Below are 20,897 nucleotides of genomic sequence, written 5' to 3' on the forward strand. Positions count from 1 at the left end.
CTCTTGAAAATTTCTATATTTTATAAAATAAATCTAACACATGGCTATTGTACATTTAGTACGTAATAACTGAATATTGAAAAATTAGAGCTCTCAAAACCTTTTTTTTTTTTACTGCAGTGGGCTTGATTAATAAAAATGAGGACCAGTGCTCTAGATGTCATCTCTCCTGCTAATGCCTAAGTACTTGGATTTTTTTCAGAGCTCTATCTTAATCACCTTAATCTTTAAAGTTTATCTCTTCTTTCTTAAGGATTTGTTCCCATCCCCACCATGGTTTTTACTGTTAAAATTAGAGCCAGCTTCTGTGTAAAGAGGCTGTTCCCAGTCCTGTTAGATGGCCTGTATTAACAGTATCTTTCTAACCAAGTTGCAACAGATGTATTGGGTGAACATTCTCTGTATTAGAATGAGTGTGCTTTTCCGTGAAGGAACAGTCTGTACTTTAATGGCACGGTCATTTGGAAGGATTCATAGTGGCAGAATTTGAGTGTGATGTGGGTCATTTGAGAGGTTTTACAAAAAGCCAGGTTGGTGTTTTTCTCATTGGAGTGTAAGTTGGGGAGAAGAGAATGGAGGAATTAAGAGGTGCAAGAGGAGAGGGGCAGTAATGCTTGTATGTATGGATAAATCTTCCCACTGTGGCAATGGGCTCCCATGTATCTCTATTGAACATAATTCAGATACAAATAACAATTTTGTTTACTATTTACATTTATGAAAATGAGATCCTGCATTCATTTATATGTATAAGTCCCTGAACCTGATCTTTTCAGCCAGACCTCCTTCTAGAGAGCTGATACACATTTCACATAGTCAGTCTGCAAACTCTCCTGATGGGCCAGCATTCAGAGCTTTATGTCTCGTTCTATTCTTTCTCCCCATTTTAATTAGTCATCGTAGCAAAACCATCCATTCTTAAGTCCTTAAGGTCTTTAGTGCTCCTGGAATGGAAGTTCCCTGCGGGCTGGACTCTGTGTCTTGTTCGTGCTGTTTTTTCTGCTTGTTCATGGTACTCTGCAGTCAAACCAGTGGCTCAGAGTAAAAGATTTGCTAGAGAAACTGAACAGTCTAGGGGAGCAGACGAGAATCCTGGGAGGTTGAGGGGATTAATTTTTAAAAGTCCAAATACTTTCTTCCCTGTGCTCAGTTTGGCCATTGTTGCTATGTTGGCATTCTTCACCCAGTTTTGCTCTATGTTACCCACTCTAGTCCATGACTCAATCCTGTCTGGATTCCTATACAATTCCACGTGTTTCTTTCAGTTCACTCACCCAGGGCGTTGCCTTTTTGCTCCCAGGGGTTTATAATTACCATTTTCCAGGACCAGTTCATGTCCAAAGTGGGAAGTTTGGGTTGTGTGTGTGGCATTGATGTTAATGTTGAAGGTCTGGTTAACAGGGAGAACCAAACTTTTTGGGGAGCAGCTTTATCATGTGGAGCATGGGGATGGAGGAAACAGTAATCTCTATGTGACCCCATTACCACACCCAGGAGATAGATTTGGAAAAAGGTGCCCTTGCATTGCTCTAATCAAGACCCTGCTAATGTCCTCACCTCTCTGGTTTGCCTGGGATATGCTCTTCTGTGGAGACACATCCAGTGTTACAATACTCGAACCCTTCTATCACGTGACCTGTAGACCCTCATAACATGAGAAATGGAGAAGCATATACATCATACTGAGGCTTATGAGTGTACTATTCTCTCTTCACTATAGATCAGCCTCTCTGTTTCTGTATATTTTGCGACCTCACTAGAACCCTTAGGGTCTTCCTAGGAGCTTCAAGGTAGATTTACAAGCACCTTGAATGCTGTAATTGATTAATTAGTTAATTGATTATAACCAATGAACTGTGGCTCTATCAGAACTAAATGTAGGACTAGGGACCCTGTTGTTGCTGAATAATCACTAGGGTGTGAGGATAACAGTGGTCATGATGGACCCATCCACTTAGTCTCTGGGGAAGGATAGGAATTAGGAAGTACTTGGAAAATGCCCATTCAGTTGTTGTTTATAGCTTCCAAAATTTTACTTAAATCAATTCTTAAAACTTGTCCTAGTTTAGGTTATCAGTGGGCCAGAAAGATGCATGGATTGAAAAATATTTTGTTACACGTTTCTCGTGGGATCTCTCAAAGGGCTGTGAGCTGACATGTTAAAAATGTAATTACATTATAATTTGGAGTGGCAGGGAATGATGGGGGTAGAGGTGGTGGTGCCGAGGAGAAGAGAAGAGATGGCTTGAAATGCATTGAGTTTTCTTGTTCCCTGTAGATTTTTAAAAGAAGCTCATCTTATCCATCCTCTAAAGACTCAGCAACATGCATCATTGAGCTTAAACTTGGCTCATGAGAGCCCAGCCAAGCAGACCATTCCCTTCAGACTCATGTTCTGTGTTGTCATATTTCTTACCCCTCAAGGTGACATTCATGCACCTGATACTTTCAGAGAAGAGTTTTGAGTGTGGATTAATGTTTGTCAAGGTTGTCCTGCAGGCACTGGTATGATTCTTTCCTAATCTAAGGCCATCCCATGATTCCTGCTCTCGTTTAAAAAGGAAGACATGCTCTTGGGAGTGTGGGATCAGGTGTGACTAGAGTGAACTTCTGTTACCATTCCAAAATTCCTGTAAATAATTCTGTCAAACAGTGGTCTCCAGCCCGGGTCAGATGGACCAGGTGGTGAACACAGTTGATGATGATCTATTGAGGAATGTGGAGAACATTGTAGAACTGGTTTTATGCTTATTTTTATCATTTTAGTAGGTGTGTGTATTTTTTTTTCACTGAGCCCAATATATTAGTGCAACAGCACATGTATGTCATTTATAAATACACAGATTTAGGGGAGATGTGTGTTCAAGGTACTTTTCAGTTAGGAGTGAATGATCAGAAACTTTAGAGACTGATTGAGTCCTCATCTGCAAAGTGTTTCAGGCTGTCATGTCCTTCATGGAGTTTGAGTGATCCAACTAATCATATAAATATCATACCAATATCAGGATGTGTTGGTAGTCTGTGACATATTACATTTTTTAAAGGTCTCCAACTCTCATTTTCAAACTAGATATCAAGGAGAAAAGTCTAAATTATCCCCAGAAAGGCTGTCAAATGAATGTCTCAGGAAGATACTGCTGTGATTCTGAGGAGAGTGATGAGACTCTACATTCTTGCATGAAACACCTCCTTTGAGCTTTGACATGTTTGTAAGATTTATTAGGGGAAACTCTTCCATCCTGTGGGATGGGGATAGACTACCAAAAATCACGATGTTCACTGGTTATTACCCTCTACCTTTGTGTTCTCTCAGTGTGCATTATAGGGCTTGCTAGGTATCCTTCAAATCTGTCAGTTAGTTTTGCTCACTAACACGATCCTGGAGTATTTCACATTGTCCATTTAAAAGTCACAGTGTTTTTACAGTTTCAGGGAGAAAGGCAGGCAGGGGCAAAGGAGCAAGGAGGGAAATTTGGCCCAAAAATAATAACTGGAAAAATTAAATTCCTATGAAGTCATGTAGATGGGAAAGATTAGGTAAGAAATTCTACTTCAGTAGATTATCTAAAACCTAGAGTAGCAAAGAACTTGGCAAGTGATTGAGACTCCAAATTGTTTGCCAACTTCTTTGTTTTTGCACCTTAATTTCTTTTACTAGCTCCCAAATACTAGTTTATTTTTGATGTCCAAAGGAACAAGAGCACAATCATTATTTGAGAAATAACCTCAGAATCCATCTTACTGTTGACTTCCAAATTAGAAACTAAGTGGTCGGTTGAATGTGATGAAAGGAGTTTGGAATTTTTAATCTGAAATCCCATGGATTTACCACCCTGGATTTCCCCATAGAGTAGGTTGAAGACTCTTGACAATATGGAAAGCAGATTTCTCATTAGTGAGATGACAGCACAGTCGTTGAGACAACCAGGTCATGGGTCACACTGCCTGGGTTTGAATCCTGTCTCTGTCCAGACTGACTTTGTGACCATGGGCGGCTTTCTAGCATCTCTGTGCCTTGGGTTTGGGTGGGGGTTTCTCCATCTGTAAACTGGTGTTAATGATAGTGCCTCCCTCCTGGAGTTATTGTGAAGACTATGGATTAATGTTTGTAGAACACTTCATGTTAGTACATAAAAATGTTTAAATAAATGCTTGCTGTTTTTATATCCCAAAAGACTTGCCCTCTTTTAAATAAACAACTATATAAAGTGACTAGTTTTGTTAAAGAAAGAAAAAGAATTAGAGTTACAAAATGACTACACTATGGAAAAATTTGGATTCTTAGAGACTAGTGTTTGGTCTTTTCTGGGTTGCTTGCATCTCATCCAGTTTTATGTTGATGTTTTCTTCTGGAAAGTTGTAAGTGAAAAACTTGGATCTTTTGAGTTTTAAGGGAAAGTTTGGATTATTCAGAGGTATCAACTGAGAAGAGAAATAAGGATCCTGACTTTTATTACAAACCCCAACCAGTGGCTGAATTAACACCACCACCAACAAAACAAAAAACCTAACTCTATTTGTAATAAGTTTACATCAGGAAAAAATTGGCAAATAGGAAGTAGCTCATCTCTATTCAGCAAAGTGTAAGAAATGATTCTGCCATGTGGTCCTAAAGGATATTAACACTAGGTCTTCCTTAAGTGTGGCATCTTAAAATATTTTGGCTCTCACTTTAATGAGATGGTAGAAGTCACACGGAAACATACATGAGAATTCTTTGTTGTCATGTTGCCAAGACTTAAGAAAGTCTTCCCTAAACTGCTTCATCTCTTCAAGGCTAACTTCAGATGAAAAGTCACATGGTAATGAAGAATCTCTTAGGAGGTCAAATCAAGACAGTGGGACACACAATAAATGCCATCAGCTGATGGCAGAAAGCTGCTAACCACTTACCACCATGAGAAAATCAGTCAAGATGATGAGCATGGGTGTTTGGAAAGCTTTCTACATTATGTAATATGATCACATTAGTACTTAGAGAGAATATGGGAAAGAACTGGTCCTGAGTGACACAGATCCCGTCAGGAAACCCAGGGAGTTCTCTGCGGTGGGGTGGTGTCAGCACAGCAGTTGGGAGGACCAATGTGAAAGCCAAATGGAGTATTTATCCAACATTTGCTTATTATGCTCTAAGATAGCCATCCAGGAAAATGAACTCTCAGAAAGGAAATTAGTTATGTACTGTCTTGTGTGTTTTCTAGTTCAGTGAGACCAAATCAGTTTTGATCAGATCTGTGATACTGTTTGTTATCTCTGGGCCTGGGTCTCCCTGAGCCTTGGCCTCCATGTTTGTTCTGGCTGTCATGGTGGCTTGGATGTTTCCAGAGTGACAAATTCTGGGAATCCTGAATGTCATTCAGTTCAGACTTTGAGTTTTCCAAAAGTATGTGTCAAAGTGCTTCCTGGATACTTGGTCTTCTCAGACTTAACATCTCCCAATCACAGAACAGGGAGCTTTAAGTACCTGAGAATTGAGGGTTTGCAGGTTGTTGTATGTAGCTGTAGTTGATTCATTTTTGCGTCTGTTTTATATTCTAAAGTATGAACATTCCATGGTTTATCCATTCTACTATTGGTTGGACATTTTGGTTGGCTTAATGACTATTATGAACAATGCTGCTAGGGCCATTCTTATTTCCTTAGAAAAAATTGTGCAGATATGTACCAGAATGCAAACAGTTGTATAGGTAACCACCATGTTCAGCACTTGGTTCAAGAAATGAACTCTGCATCCTTGTCAACACTTGATATTGTCAGGTTTTTTTTAAGCAATTCAGTAGGTTTGTAGTAGCATCTTATTTTGGCTTTCAGTTGCATTTCTCTAATATAATTTTGAGCATCTTTTCTTGTACTTCTTTGCCATCAATGTATCTTTTTTGATGAAGTATCTATTTATATCATTTTAAAAAATTGAATTGTTTCTTATTGCTTTCTGAGAGTTCTTTATACATTTTGGATACCAAGTCCTTCATCAGAAATGGGACTTGCAGATATTTCCTCCAAGCATGTGTTTGTCTTCCCTTTAACAGCATCTCTTGCAGAGCAAAAATTTTTGATTTTGATAAAGTCCAGTTTATCAATTTTTTTTTTAAATCATGCTTTTGGTGTCAGATCTAAAAGCTCCTGGACGAAGCTGTTCCTTGCTCTGGTGACCATTTCTTCTGGAATGGCAATGTGGGTCTCATTCCACTTTCTCATCTAGCAGGCTCAATAACTTCCTTTAAGAATCTTTCCTGACTGCCTTCTCGTGATTAACGTCTCTTTTATGATACTCTGTGAGAGAGATTATTTCACTCTATTATAGTTGCTTTTCTTTTCTGAGCCTTCTGCTAGGCTGTGCTAGGCAGTTAATGTCACAAGGGGAGGGACCACCTTGCTGTGTTCAGTGTTGTCTCATCCTAGCGATGGATGCACAAGGGGTGGAACTTGTTGGCTACATGGATGGATGGAGTCGCTGGGCATTTTGAGTCCCCATGCCTTTGCACAGGCTGTTCCCTTTTTCTTGCCTGGTTGGCCCCTTCCTTTCTTTCCCATTTGTGTACCCTTTCCCATTTGCCCCGGGCTGAAGCACTTATGTCCTCCTGCGTTCTTCAGGCACGTTGAGCATGCCCCCTTTCCAGCCTGTCTCCCATTACGCTGCAGATGGCTGAGTAGGGGTCCTTCTCCACTGCTGGAGTATAAAGGGGGAAGAGGAGCTCCCCTCACTCATCCCTTAACCTCTCTCTGAGCCTAATAATTCTACCCAGGACGTAGTAGGTACTAAATAAATGTTTATTAAGAATGAATTAAGATATATGTTTATCTGTTTCTAATTAGTTTTTAACATTAAAAAGCCTAGGCATTAACATAATTTAGAGAGATGTGGTGGGCACACTATGCCAACATGCACAAGTCTCCATCATCTTCATGGACAATTTTTTTTTCTATACCAAAATTTTCTTTATGCCATCCATAGAACATTTAATTATATAACTGTTTGACATTGTGAATATGGATCATTATAGAAAAATTTAAAAATACAGGACAAGAATTGTGTTAGAAAAAAGTTGGTATCACCTTTAATGCTACCACCCAAGCCAGGTACACCTAATAGCATTTTGCTACATTTCTTTTTCTCCTTAAAAAAAAAAATCAGTGTCTATTTTTGTCAGCATTTATATCCAGCATTTTATATGTCATTTTTACCAATTACAGTCATTGACTCTAATCACACAAATATGCACCTGGAATACTGTATATTTTTAAAATTTAAATATTGTACTCCAAACATTTCTGGTGTCATTAAGTTTTAGATTTTAGTGTACCAGAATATTGTTTTCAGAGTTTTTGCGTGTCATAGGTAGAAATGATGGTGTCCTTCCCACTGCATTAATGTAAAACCTGGTTTTATTAATGATGTGCCCTTCAGTTCTTGAAAATGAACTCATTATGACAAAAGCCAGCTTGTGCTTCAAATCAAATCAAGTGACGGAACAGAATACACAGTAAAGAGGTTCTGAAGTGTAGCCACTGCTTGACATTAAGTCCACAAGAGATGAGATGAGATAAGAATGCTTTGCCGTGGTTCCTGAATGGTGAAGCACAGGAGAGGGCTCTCAAATGACGTGGGCTTTGGGCGCCTTTGTTATAAGGTGGAATTCACTCTCAGAGAAGCTGCGACTGTCCTCCGACCCCAGGGAGAGATGCTGGAATTTGTTCTGAGCACTTGGTCGGCGGAGAGGTATGAAGGGAGTGAAGACATGAAACAACTAGGGGACAAATTGTTCTTGTTTTTTAATCTAAAACCTTTTTCGTTTTTTTTTTTAAAGAGGATTTTCAGTAGGAAGGATGGCTTGTGGAACCGCGTGACTGAGGCTAATGCGTTTGTGTTATTTTCTCTGTTAGCTGTGGGCACGCACTTCATGTTTTTAAAGCAAATTGCGTGAAACTGCAGACCCGCACTTCAGAGAATGGGTTTTGGTTGTACTTCTGCCCCTTTGGCCTGTTACCGTGTAGATCTCTGATCATCAGTTTCTTCATCTGTAAAATGTAAACAGTAATACCTCCGAGGGTGGCTTTGAGATTTGAAAATGAGCTTGTCTAGGTAAAGTGCCTGGCATGGGGCCTGGAACCTTGAAGTTGAAATAGCAGTGATTTTCAGCTCTCTTTCCACCTCCTGCCTTTCATTTCTATTTTGGTAAAAATTTGAGGATTTGATCCTTTTTTTGCCCTGAGGATAAAACTGATACTGCCTCACTGAAGACACAAAACTGAAGTAGAGAGACGGTTTTCCAAGAACTTACAACCTGGGGTGATAAGGGATAGATGTTTAAGCATCAAACGATAGTACAAGACAGAACAAAATAAATGCTAAATAGAGATGCAAGGATTGTGCTGACTGGCATGACCTGGGGGCACTTAGAGAGGAGAGGATGTATGCTATAGGCATTAAAAGAGCCCTGGATTTTTATAGCTGAACACAGCAGTGAAACATAGTTCTGATGGTGAAACTGCGTGATATGTCTGATGGGTAGGGAATTATCTGCTGTTTGGCTTGGGTATGAGTTCGGGACATGTTGTACGAGATCAGGCTGGTGTAACAGTGGTGATCTCTGATGCAAATAGCTTCGCTCCATGGCTGAAGAGCCTGTATGAAACATTAAGACAAAAATACACTTGGGCTAGGTCATGTGTGTAATCGATACTAAGAGCCATAAGAAAGCTACCAAATGGGTTGTAGGATGTTTACTAATAAGCACAGGAGATCTCATCCAGCGTCACTCATTATCAGATCAGACCCTGTCGTTGCTTGCAATATAAACTCCTCTAGCTAGAGACTATATGACATACTCGATGATTAAAGAATTTATGAAGGAGCAGTCTAAAGAAACAAGACTCGTTAGTATGGAATTAGACGTATGATTTCTCTTAGAGCAAGGAGGTTCTCCAAGCAAACAGCGCTGCCTTTGGAAATAGGAATCAGAATCCCTAGAGGTAGTTCAGCTTCAGCTTTTAGGAGTTCTGCTCACGTCATACTGAAGATCTGTCCTAGAGAATGTAATTGCTGTCTTGGGGTTGAAAGAGATTTAGCTGGATGTGGTGTTTGTCAATAACAGAAATTAACACATGAATTTGAATGAATTTTTAATAGCTATACCGCACCAGTATAGCTATCGTAACGGCATTTTTATGTAATTTGTTATTTCTGCTTCTAGGGACCTAATACCTATCATTGCTGCTCTGGAATACAATCAGTGGTTCACTAAGCTGTCCTCAAAGGATCTAAAACTGGTAAGTGATTGAAGCTGTTGCTTAGCTTTGTTGAATTTCAAAACCCTGATAGTTTTTTTTTTAAACCCACTTGTTTCTCTGTTATACTGGTGAGCTGCATACATGTTATTTCTTGGGGAGATATTTTCCTATAAAAGATCCACAGAACATTTTACAAAGTTTGTAATGTGAGATGCTTCAGAGAAGTACTTCCTCATGTTTTCAGCTGCTTCAGGCAATTCTCAATGATAAACAGAAAGATACGTTTAGTGGAGCCTTCAGTCACACTCATTCTGCTGGCAGAACAGTTGAAGTTACATTTGCACAGCTGCAGACAGCAGATTTTATGTTTCTATCTTGCCTCCCATCTCCACAAAGCTTCCCTTCCAGAACATTTAGGAAAACATTACCAAGGTAGAGTTGGTTGGGTTGAGTTATGATAGTTAATGTTCATTTTCTAGATGAGTTTTTGGGCAGATTTATATGTAAGCAAAATGAAATCAAAGTGAAATCTGTTAGTTTTCATAAGGCTTGGTGAGGGGGGGCAAGTTTTGGTCTGTTACTAGGGGAAATAAGATGGTGGGTTGGGGATTTTTTTGCAAGTTCAAAGCAGCCATATGGACAGATGCTTATCCGTGAGTTAGCTTCCTGCCTCTTAATTTTAGCACCAGAGATAATTTAGATGTTGTTTTCTGGGAGACTCTTATTTTCAAGCCTGCATTTTTCATAAGTCATAGAAACTAGGAGTTTAAAATTTTCATAGTGAAGAGGTAAGATTTGGTTTGAGACATGCGTCTATAGAAAGTGAAGGGTTAGGATTCGCTGGCGGGCAGGCTGCTGTTTCTCTAAACTTGCCTGGGGTGTAAGTGGCTTAAGGCATTCTCAGTTTGAGCACTGGCTTAACTCATCTGGGGCTTGTTAAGAGCTGATGTGGTGCAGGAGAAGTGTGGGCTTGAAAACAGGAACCTGGGGTTCAGATTCTGACTCTTATTACAAGGCTGTGTGACCTTAGATACATGACTTGACCTTCCAGGGTGTCTGCTTCCTGCCAGCCTATTATTGTGAGCTAGTTGGAGCTCATGTCTTATTGATCTCCCTTCAGTGCTTATCAGAGTATGTGGCTCATAATAGCTACTCAGTAAAAGTTGGTTTAATAAATAGGTGTCAAATTCGTTTGTTGAATGAATGAGTGGACATAGCAATATAACTAATTTGCAGGTCATTGAGATGAGTAAATAATTTGTATAGAAATTCTCACCCAGTGACTAACAAGCTGTCAGACACTGTTATCATCATCATAATCAGATTAACAAAGAGGCTGAGAAATGAACAATGTTGGGGCATGAATTATGGAAACTGTATCAGCTCAGCAGGAAGGGCATCTGAGGTCAGGGATGATGGAGGTATGGATGGTGAAACAGACAGACAGCCATGATGGAAGACCTGGGAACAGAAGCTTCTCATTTGTTGCTTGCAGGGATGGGGACTATCTGCAGGACTGAGCCACCAGAGATTACAGATGTGAGAGTGGAGCCATTCAAGGAAAGAGAAGTAGATTAGCCCAGGGATTGTGGGATCAGAGAGAACAATGCTTTGCTACCAAGTCAGTTTTCCTGGCTCATTCAGCTATTCATCTAAGCTCATGATTTTCAAAATGGGGCACAAGAGAGCTGCCACTTTTGGATGGTGTCCCCAATCAATAGTACCCGGCCACTCGTGCTGCCATTCTGTCATTCCTCCCAGGGAACATCTCCTTTTAACTGCCTTAGATGTTGAGGGAAGAGAAGATGCGCCTAATTATTTCAGTCTTGGCAGGACAGAGCATGTAAGTTCTATACGCTTTCTTGGGTATCCTGGGGCGGCAGGAAGTGGAGTGACAAGCTTTGAGGATTGTCCTCACTGCTTTTCTATTAACTGAGACTTAGACACAAAAATGCACATGTGCATCTTTTTAATATTTGATATTTTAAAATGAAAAATGGTTTGGGGGATATCACTCTGCAAGTTTTCAAAAAGAATAGCAATTCTTCATGTTTTCTACTTACCCAAAGTTAAAAAAGAAATGATACTTTCCCCTTTCATGGGGACTGCACTATGCAATCCCAGAACATCTTCTAACAAAGGAAAAGAAGGCATTACACCTTCTTTGGATTTTTTAAAACATGAAGTGTAAAAAGAAGTGACTTCCTCTCGAGTTACATGAATTCTCTGGGCTGTTAACATTGCTCCTAGCTCAAATTATCTGAGAAATGCAAATCAAAACTACAATGAGGTATCATCTCACTTTGGTCAGAATGGCCATCATTAAAACATCTACAAACAATAAATGCTGGAGAGGATGTAGGGAATAAGGAACTCTTCTACACTGTTGGTGGGCATGTAGTTTGGTGCCGTCACTAAGGAAAACAGTATGGAGATTCCTTAAAAAACCAAAAATAGACTTGCCATGTGATCCAACAATCCCACTCCTGGGCATTTATCTGGAGGAGACATTCAAAACGATACATGCACCCCAATGTTCATAGCAGCACTATTTGTAATAGCCAAAACATGGAAACAGCCTAAATGTCCATTAACAAGTGACTGGATAAAAAAAGTTGTGGTATATATATTTATACACACACACACACACACACACAAAACACATACAGTGGAATACTACTCAGCCATAAAAAAGAATGAAATAATGCCATTTGCAGCAATATGGATGGACCTAGAGATTATCATACTAAGTGAAGTAAGTCAGAGAGAGAAAGAAAACTACTATATGAGATCATTTACATGCGGAATCTAAAAAAACAAAAGAAAAAGAAATGAACTTATTTACAAAACAGAAACAGACACATAGACGTAGAAAACAAACTTATGGTTACTGGGGGAAAGAGATTTTGGGAGTTCCGAATTTGTAGATACACACTACTATACACAATAGATAAACAATGAGGTCATACTGCATAACATAGGGAACTATATTCAATATCTTGTAATAAGCTATATTGAAAAGGCCTATGAAAAGGATATATATATGCATAACTGAATCAGTATACTGTATACCAGAAACTAACACAACGTTGTAAATCAACTATAATTCAATTTAAAAAAAAAAAGCCTAGCTCAATAAAAGTCTCCTGTGCTTAAGGTACCACAGGAAAAATATAACTTACATGTTTTATGCTGACCTTCTGAAGCCGGTTTGCAGTCATTATTCCAACTTTGAATAGAAGGATAGAGGGATTTTTTTTTTAATATGCCAAATATACAATTAGGACCAAATTTCTGTCCCACTATTCTGTACTCAATAAAATAGCAATAGAATTGGGGTCTTGCTCAACTCAGTTTTATAATTTAGCTAAGTCAGTGAGCATCACTGGGTCTTTTTAAATCTTTTTAAAATGATGATTGGGCTGGATGATATATGTGGTTCCTCCTAGTTCCAAATTTCCATATTTGTTTTATTTTGAGCTAGCTCATTTGTTATTTTATAGTGATTTGTCTAGTTTTTATACCACACATTTGATTTTTAACTGAATACATGCTCGTGGAGAATCATTGTATTAATTTGTTAAAAAATTTTTCCCTAAATCAGTGAGCAGAGTGCTAAACATGCAGTTGACGTTTGAGGAAGATGACCATAATGGTGACGTTTTATTTAGTATCTAGGTTGTGTGTGTATGTCTTTAAAATATTCATCACTATATATAGTGTTTGGTGTAGCAAATAATGCTTTTCATATAGTTGGCACTTAATAAAAAGTAGCAGAATTAATGAGATCATGAATAACTCGTTGCACCTCTCCCCTACTGGCATCTTCAAGAAAAGTTGGGCACACTTCCCATACATTTTTAAAATACATTTTTATTACAGTAATTATGCCCAATGGGTAAATGAAAGTCCTACTTCATAGCTTGGCTTTGGTAAATTACTTTTCTGGATGCTCTGAGGTCGCCCTGGAAAGGTAATGATACCATGGATTGTTTCTAGAGATCAGAATAATCTTGACAAAAACATGTCTGAGTAATCACTTTTTATCATGGCAACACAGAATAAGCTCAGTTCCCCTGGCTGTATATTGTAAGGCAAAGAATTATACTGATAAGGGGTCACCGTTTTGAAAATCACCCCCATCAGCATAATATAAATTATAGGCATCAGGTCACTTGGAATTAATTTTCCTCTCCCCTCATCAATGTGAGACACATTAGAAATCCAGGAATATTGTGATAGCAACGTTATAGACCCAATGGAATCAAACAGCACGTAATAATTACAAGAGCCTTAAATGCTGTGGGACTTTGCGGTTTTCCAAGCCAGTTTTTCTAAAGTCTACGTGACTGGAGAACTTCTGCTACATTTTATACTGTTCTAGTTATGGTTAATCCAGTTGGATATTTATGATTTGATAAAGAACTGTAATATTTTTATGTGGTACTTTAAAAAAAAGAAACTGCTTTGACTATTGTATGCCATGACACACAGAAAATGATTTTTCTTTTCTTTTTTTTTTAACATAAAGGATTTAAAAAGACCCTAAGTAATAATGGCACTTAAAAATCACTAATGTGTGGATAATTTTAAGGTCAGGAGCTACCTTAAATTAGTTTTGGAATAAGGCAGGATATAACTAAATATAAAACATTAATAAAAAAATTTAAAAGAAAAAATTATGCACAGTTCTATCAGGGCACAATTCTTCATTTTTCATAGTCCCCTCAATACTTCTTCTGTATACACAAGCCATTTTAATTGTTGTAATCTTTATTAAACATTTCATTTTAATTATCCATTTTCATCTAACATTATATCCTAAGCATTTAAAATATTTTGACAGATGTAAGTTTACAACTATGTAATTTTTGTGAACATGATGTTTATTAACATAAGAGACCATATATTTATTGAAGTCTTTCTTATTACTTTACCCTTGTTTAGAGACTACTGGTGGGAACATTGTAATACTTAATGTATATCAGGTAGTTATTCAGCGTCCCTTTCAAAATACATGACATCTTTAAATCTGTTTTTTTAACTATAAAAAGGGAGTAATAATACCTCATTAACAGTTTGATAATGAAATACACATGAAGAGCTTAGCGCAGGGTCTGGCATTTGTCAGGAGCTCAGGAAAGAGATCTCCATTGTCAGCGTCATCACCATCATCTCAACCACTCAGTTTTGAGTTATTTTGAATATCACATTCTTGGGAATTCCTTTTGGTTTTCCAGGATGGGGTGAGATGCGCCTCTGTGGGCCCATAGCACTACCAAAGTGGCCTTTAGTTTTTCTGTCCTCATTGTATATTTCCTTCTCGTCTGATTGCCTGCCGGATGGTGCACTCTTGAAGGCAGGGACTTTGCCCTTTATGTGTTGTATTCCCAGGACCTTCATCATGATGGTGTGTAGTAGTAGATGTTGAGTCATAGTTTGTTGACTGACTGAGTGATTTTTTTTAAACTACAGCTTTGCTTCTGCATAGATTTATAACAATGAGGTGAGGTTGTTTTTAGGCTTACAACATGGTCACTGCATATTTTCTGTTACAGTCCACTGATGTCTGTGAACAAATCTTGAGGGTGGTGAGTAGGTCCAATCGACTGGAAGAATTGGTGTTGGAAAACGCTGGGCTTAGAACGTGAGTATTTTCTTGAATATATGAATTTTAAAACTTTTTGTCATTTCCTCTGAAATTAATATGTAGTTTTGAAAAAAACAATTGGGCCACTTACATATAGTGTTTTCCCTTCTCAAAAAAAATCCCTGTGATCCTCATCATTGTCATAAGGTCAGGGATTTTATAACATCATTGACAATTGTCTCTGATGATATTTTTGAGGGTATATAGTATGGTGGTTAAGAGCACGGACCCTTGAGTCAGATGCCTCATGGCTCTGGGCACGTTGTTTCAGTTTTCTGTGCCTCAGTCTCTTCTTTAAACTGGAGAGAATAAGAGTGCTTTCTTTACAGTTGTAAGGATAAATGAATTAACACGTGTGTGCTTTGAAAAATATTTTTCATATTATAGATACTATGTGTTAGGTTTAATTAGTATCATTAATGGAAGTCATAGTAGTAACACATTTAATTATGATTGTACTGCTTTGCTTTGATCTGTTTTAGCCATTTCTCTCCTTTTTTTTTTTTTTTTTTTTTTTTCAAATTCACATGTAAATAGTCTTCATCCAGTGGATCAGTAATCAATACCTTAGCCTCACTAGGAGCATGCAGCTTTGAACCCGCTGGGGTAAAGACTGTTCTGTTACTAAGCAAGGAGGGTTGCCAGTTTCGTAATCATGGCACTTGGTGCGTGAAGTCCCACATACCTAAGATAGTGATTTTGATTTTTGTTAAAATATGGTGCTAGCAACCGTAGCCTTTAAATTCGATGATTAGGGCAATCAGTTTTGCATTCATGAGTATTGCATGGAATTAGAACTGACAGAGGGAAAAACCTATTGCCTTTTTCATGAAAAGCAGATTCAGTTCAGAATTTGTTTTTTAAGTTACGGAGGGGCTACATAATACCATTAATAGCATTCTGCAATGTGTCTTTAAAGGGGCAGCTATATATTTTCTTTTGAATGAGGCTTTGACTAATCAAGATGAGCCATATTCTAGCTATGGCTTTACAGATTCTCTAATGAGGATATGTGCTAGTGTAAATAGATTGGTTCTTAACAAATAAATAATATGTAGATTATTATTGTAAAGAACATGTCTCTCTTTTTAGATTTCACCCTAGCTATTCTAGTGTTAAGTGTTTGATTCTAGCAGTTTTACATTTTTATGTTATTTAATCTTATTGTTTTGTTGACTTGCAGAGATTTTGCACAAAAACTGGCCAGTGCTCTGGCACATAATCCCAACTCAGGACTCCACACGATTAACCTTGCTGGCAACCCACTGGAGGATCGAGGTACCGGAGCATTTATGTGACCATTGATGTTGGAATTATGAGAGGATTAGGGCGTTTTAATTTAGCCATGCCTGAAGAATAGTAAAAGGCTTTGTTGTAATTATGCTATAAGTGCTGCTGATGCTCTTGTTGGCTTCTGAGTCTTTCCACCCTTTGGTGAAAATACTCATGCTAAAATTTTATTATCTGATGAACTATTTTTGAAGTGATACAAATGAGGATATTATTTTTAAACAGTTGTATTGGTTTTCTTTTGCCACGTAACAAATCACCACAAATGTGGCAGCTTAAGATGACATGGATCTATTATCACACAGTTTCTTTGGGCCAGTAGTCTGGCTACAGGTTAGCTGGATTCCCTCCTCAGCCTTCTGAGGCTGAAATCAAGTTGTCAGCTGGACTTTGATCTTATTTGTGATGTGGGGTCTTCCTCAAGCACATTGGTTGTTGGCAGAATTAATTTCCTGAGACTGTAGGACTAGGTCACCATTTTCTTATTCCCTGCCAGGCTGGGACCACTCCCAGCACCTGGAGGCTGTGTTCAGGTCCTTGCCATGTGGACCCCTCCTTTTAGACAGCTCACCTGTTTGGGTCAGACCCACCCAGGACAGTCTCCCTTTTGATCAACTCAGGGTCAACTGATTAGTAACCTAATCACATCCATGATATCCCATCATATTCATTGGTCTGCCCCACACACTTGAGGAAATTTTATAGGATGTGTTACCAGGGTGGGGCAGGAATCTTGGGGACCGTCTTACAATTCTCCCTATCACAAATGTCTTAGTATTTAACAAGACTTCAATGTGAGAACAGAGAGAAGTTGAAGGGCTAGATTTCTTGATGAGGCGAAAGATGGTTTCGTTGAAGCGTTTGCATGAGTAGAGGGACGAGTCAGGTTTAGGGAGTGAAACTTGAGAATTTGAATTCTCAGTAGGAGAACACTGATGGGCGAGGTTTAAGAAGAAATATATATATTATAGCTTTATCTCTAGAGGGAACACTTTATTTTCATTATCTGTTGCAGATGTTTTCCAGCTCTGTTGAATAAGGGCCTTTCATCTTGCGATGTTACATATTTGATGAGGATTAATTATTAAAGTAAACTGAAGATACTGATAGAGACACTCAGTTCTGCTTTTTTGTTCCTGATATTGACATTGTTCTTTATTGAAAAAGATACCTGTGTGGTATTCAAGCAAACATTTGAAGCTGAACTTTCACAGCATTTGAAGTAGTTAATCTAAGGGAAGGTTGAGACTGAATTGGAGCACTAGATCACATGAAAGACACTCTTCTAGATATAGAAGGCAAAGCTGAAAATGATGGGGACATCTCCCTGGAATAGAAGCTTCTCTGGGGTTTAGTATCTTCTTTAGGAAAAACAAGTGTTCTCTCCCTTGGTCAAATGCTACAAAGAGGTGAATATAACAGAATGGAAACTGTAGATCATCTTTTATAGACAGGAAGGCTGTTTTGCTTTTGTTTTTAAGACGGAAGGGACTCAGACATATTTATCTACTGACAGGACGAAATCAGTAGTTGTTAAATGCAGCTACCTAAGGACGTGAAATCCAGAGTGCAGTAGACTGGGAAGGGACACTCCTTAGTCATCAGGGAAATGCAAATTCCAGCTACATTGAGATACCACTTCACAGCCAGTAGTTTGGCTATAACCAAAGTAAGTCTTGGAGCGGATGTGCGAAACGGGAACTCATGCATTACTAGAGGGGGGTATAAAATGGTGCAGCCTCTTTGGATTCTGGTTAGATAGTTGCTTAAAAAGTTGAACACAAATTTGCTGTATGGCCCAGCAATACCACTCCTAGGTATTGCCCAAGAGAAATGAAACATCTGTCCACACAAAGACTTGTGAAATGACTGTTGATAGCTGTGCTCTGCCTGATAGCCCCAAAGTGGAAAAAACCCCAATGCCCATCGCTGGTGAGGGGATAAACAAAGTGTGGTGTATCTGTACAGTGGAGCCCTACCCAGCAGTACGAGACAACGAATGAAGCACTGATACTGCGTGGCATGGCTGAACCTCAAAAACATCATGTTCAGTAAGAGTAACCAGACCCTAAAGACCTCTCCTAGTGTTTGGGTTTGGGAGATTGTGTGGGAAGGATGTATCTCAGGCCCTTCATCTCCTTTTCTGTCAAGTTCCTCTGGGGTGCAGCCCTACCGGACAGCCTGCTGCTCAAGTTAGTGTTACCTGTTGGACCCTTGCCCTCAGTGAAAACTTCTGTGACAGCACACACTTCATTCTGCTGTGCTGTAGTCAGATGAGGGCGTTTCTCCCCCAGTGTAATTCTCATCCCTACTCCTTGTCCCTCATTCTCGCTCACCTCCTAAGACACCGCATCTAAGACCTTATACATAATCAGTAAATATTTTCTTTGAATTTTGAGTCTGCTTTCATTTACTCTAATTCCCTTTGGTGGTTTTTTTCATTGCAGTTGAAAACCACGGCACAGTTTAGAGACTTCTTTTGTGTGGAGTCAGAAAAGAGTGTTCAGAGCTGACGTTTCCCTGCTTTTTCCGTCCACATTCCTACCTTGGTGACCTAATTTTGTAGGTGATCTTTTGACCTACCTGCAGCCCACTCACAGATGTCAGAACCATGAATCATTCCAAGGATGCTTTCCTCTCCAGGGTGTTTTCTGCTCACATACACTCAAGTTTTTGTTTTTGCTTTTTTTAAATTGAGTCTTTTTTTTTTAATTGAAATATAGTCAGTTTACAATGTTGTGTCAATTTCTGGTGTGCAGCATAATAGTTCAGTCATACATACACATACGCTCAAGTTTTGACACTCCTGCAAATACTTTCTCAAGCTAGGACTTTCCGTGTTTCTGCCCCTTCTAGGTGCCTCTGTTGCTGTGTTCCCCAGCATTCTTGGACAGCTGCTAGCACCCATGTTTCCCACCTTTCTCCACTCTTGGGACTGAACCTCCCAAACACAAATTCTTTATAGGTTTTCTCCATCCAGGTGAACTGTCTGAAGATGATTGATAGCCTTTCTGCTCCTGGATGGAAATCCCACAAGAAATCCAACTGAGTGTAAAATACTGATAGGAATTTCAAAATAGGGAAACATTCTCATGACTTTGGTTTCTGAGCTTTTCCACTGAAAACAATCAAAAGCACGGGGGAATGAGTTTTGTAACTGAATTGTGTAGTCTAGAAAAGAGACAGAGCCAGGGAAGATTATTTACAAGGAAACTCAAAGAAACACCAGGCAGTTTGGCAGGCCAGAATTCTGAGGAATTTAAACACCAAGTGGAATCGGATTTTGCACCTGAACCATCCTCCCAGGGACTTTTTTGGAAACTCTCAGAGAGAGAGTTTATCTCCTTGCTTTGTGGTACAAATGATGCAACAAGTCCCTGATACTTACAGCGCCGTCACCTTGTCATGTTCATGTGCAAAGGACAGGCAGTGTCACGGGGCATGTATGGGAGGAGGTTGAAGTGTGATTTAGGAAGCAGGGGTGTAGCGTGTGTGAGTAGTGCTTCAAATGAGAGATGCCCTGCTCTCTCTCTCTCTGAAAGAGCCACCAAGGCAGTGACCAGACCACACACCAAGCTCTTGTCCTGTCTGCAGGGCCAGGCCTGTTCCCCAGCTCGCTCTTGGCCTTCTGACCCAGTGTGTTTCCACATCATATGAAAAGACCCATTAGCTTCCCATGAAATCAGTTTAATAGTTCAGAAGACGCATTTCTTTTAAAAAAAGAAGAAATAGTACAGAATAGAAAATAGAGTGACGTGTTCAGGAAAGCTTGGGTTTTAGTTTCCTAATATGTGTGTGTGTGTTTATTTTGGTATGAGGTTCCTACATCACGCTGTCTCATCTATTTCTTTAAGTGGGTCATGGTAGAAAAAGCTTGAATGTCCTTGCTCTAGCTGAACTTTATTAACTAGTCCTCTGGACTGACCTAGTATCTGAACCAGGTGTTTCAGTCATTGCCTCATGACTAATCCATTGGATCTGATGAATTTTTGGATCCAAGTTGAGTGTTTTCGGGGAATACAGCTCTTCTCTCTCTGCTCATTTCACACGCTTTCCTTCCCTAAATGTTACAAACTCCATGTTCTCTTCTTCTTAGTTACCCTTCTCAGTTACCCTAAATTTTAGGATCTTAGCCTTGTCAGGAATGTCTGTCCTTATTTCTTCCCTTCGCTTTGTCCTAAATTTGATTATTTTGTTTAAAGATGATTTAGAATCCTGTCTTGGGAGTGTTTTTTTTGGGGAAATGTTGACCTGAAGCATCCAAATATTTTTTTCCCACCCACCTGGTGGTGACTTAGATATGATCTTCTAAATAAGACAAGAAGAGTAGATTCTGGAATTGCAGCTTACATTTTGGGGTGCTATATAGATCTTCCACATCTCAGTGTGTACCTGTGGGTTCTGGAGTCAGAATACATGGGCTCCAATCTGGGCTTTGCCACTTTCTAGCTGAGTTTCCTTGGACAAGTTACCTAACTTCTCTAAACCTCAGACTCCTCATCTTTAAAATAATAATAGCACCTACCACATAACGGCATTCCAAGGATTGAATGAGATAACACACAAAAGCTATAAGAATAGCCTGTCACATACTGTGCACTAAAAAATGTCAACTTTTACCACCTTATTTGATTCATACAGTAGTCTTGTGAAGTTAAATAGTGCAAATGTTATTATTTCCCTTTTATAAATGAGGAAACAGTGTTTACATCATTTGGAAAAGCTT

At 39.0% G+C, this 20,897-nt stretch overlaps 1 protein-coding gene and 1 long non-coding RNA gene across 8 annotated transcripts in view; both read left to right on the plus strand.

Annotated features, from left to right (window-relative positions):
* Positions 1-20,897, plus strand: part of CARMIL1 (capping protein regulator and myosin 1 linker 1) — a 281,411-nt gene that overhangs the window by 137,141 nt on the left and 123,373 nt on the right. For all 7 annotated transcript variants that reach the window (XM_032462599.1, XM_032462600.1, XM_032462601.1 and 4 more), the window contains 3 exons: positions 9,195-9,270; positions 14,790-14,878; positions 16,065-16,159. In XM_032462599.1, the coding sequence (XP_032318490.1) occupies positions 9,195-9,270; positions 14,790-14,878; positions 16,065-16,159 (260 nt within the window). The remainder of the gene's footprint in view (positions 1-9,194; positions 9,271-14,789; positions 14,879-16,064; positions 16,160-20,897) is intronic.
* LOC116658233 lies at positions 415-7,849 on the plus strand. Its single transcript, XR_004313485.1, has 3 exons — positions 415-425; positions 3,006-3,010; positions 7,507-7,849. It is a non-coding gene; the product is annotated as an uncharacterized LOC116658233 (long non-coding RNA).

The sequence above is a fragment of the Camelus ferus genome, chromosome 20 (assembly GCF_009834535.1).
Source record: "Camelus ferus isolate YT-003-E chromosome 20, BCGSAC_Cfer_1.0, whole genome shotgun sequence".
Taxonomy (NCBI): domain Eukaryota; kingdom Metazoa; phylum Chordata; class Mammalia; order Artiodactyla; family Camelidae; genus Camelus; species Camelus ferus.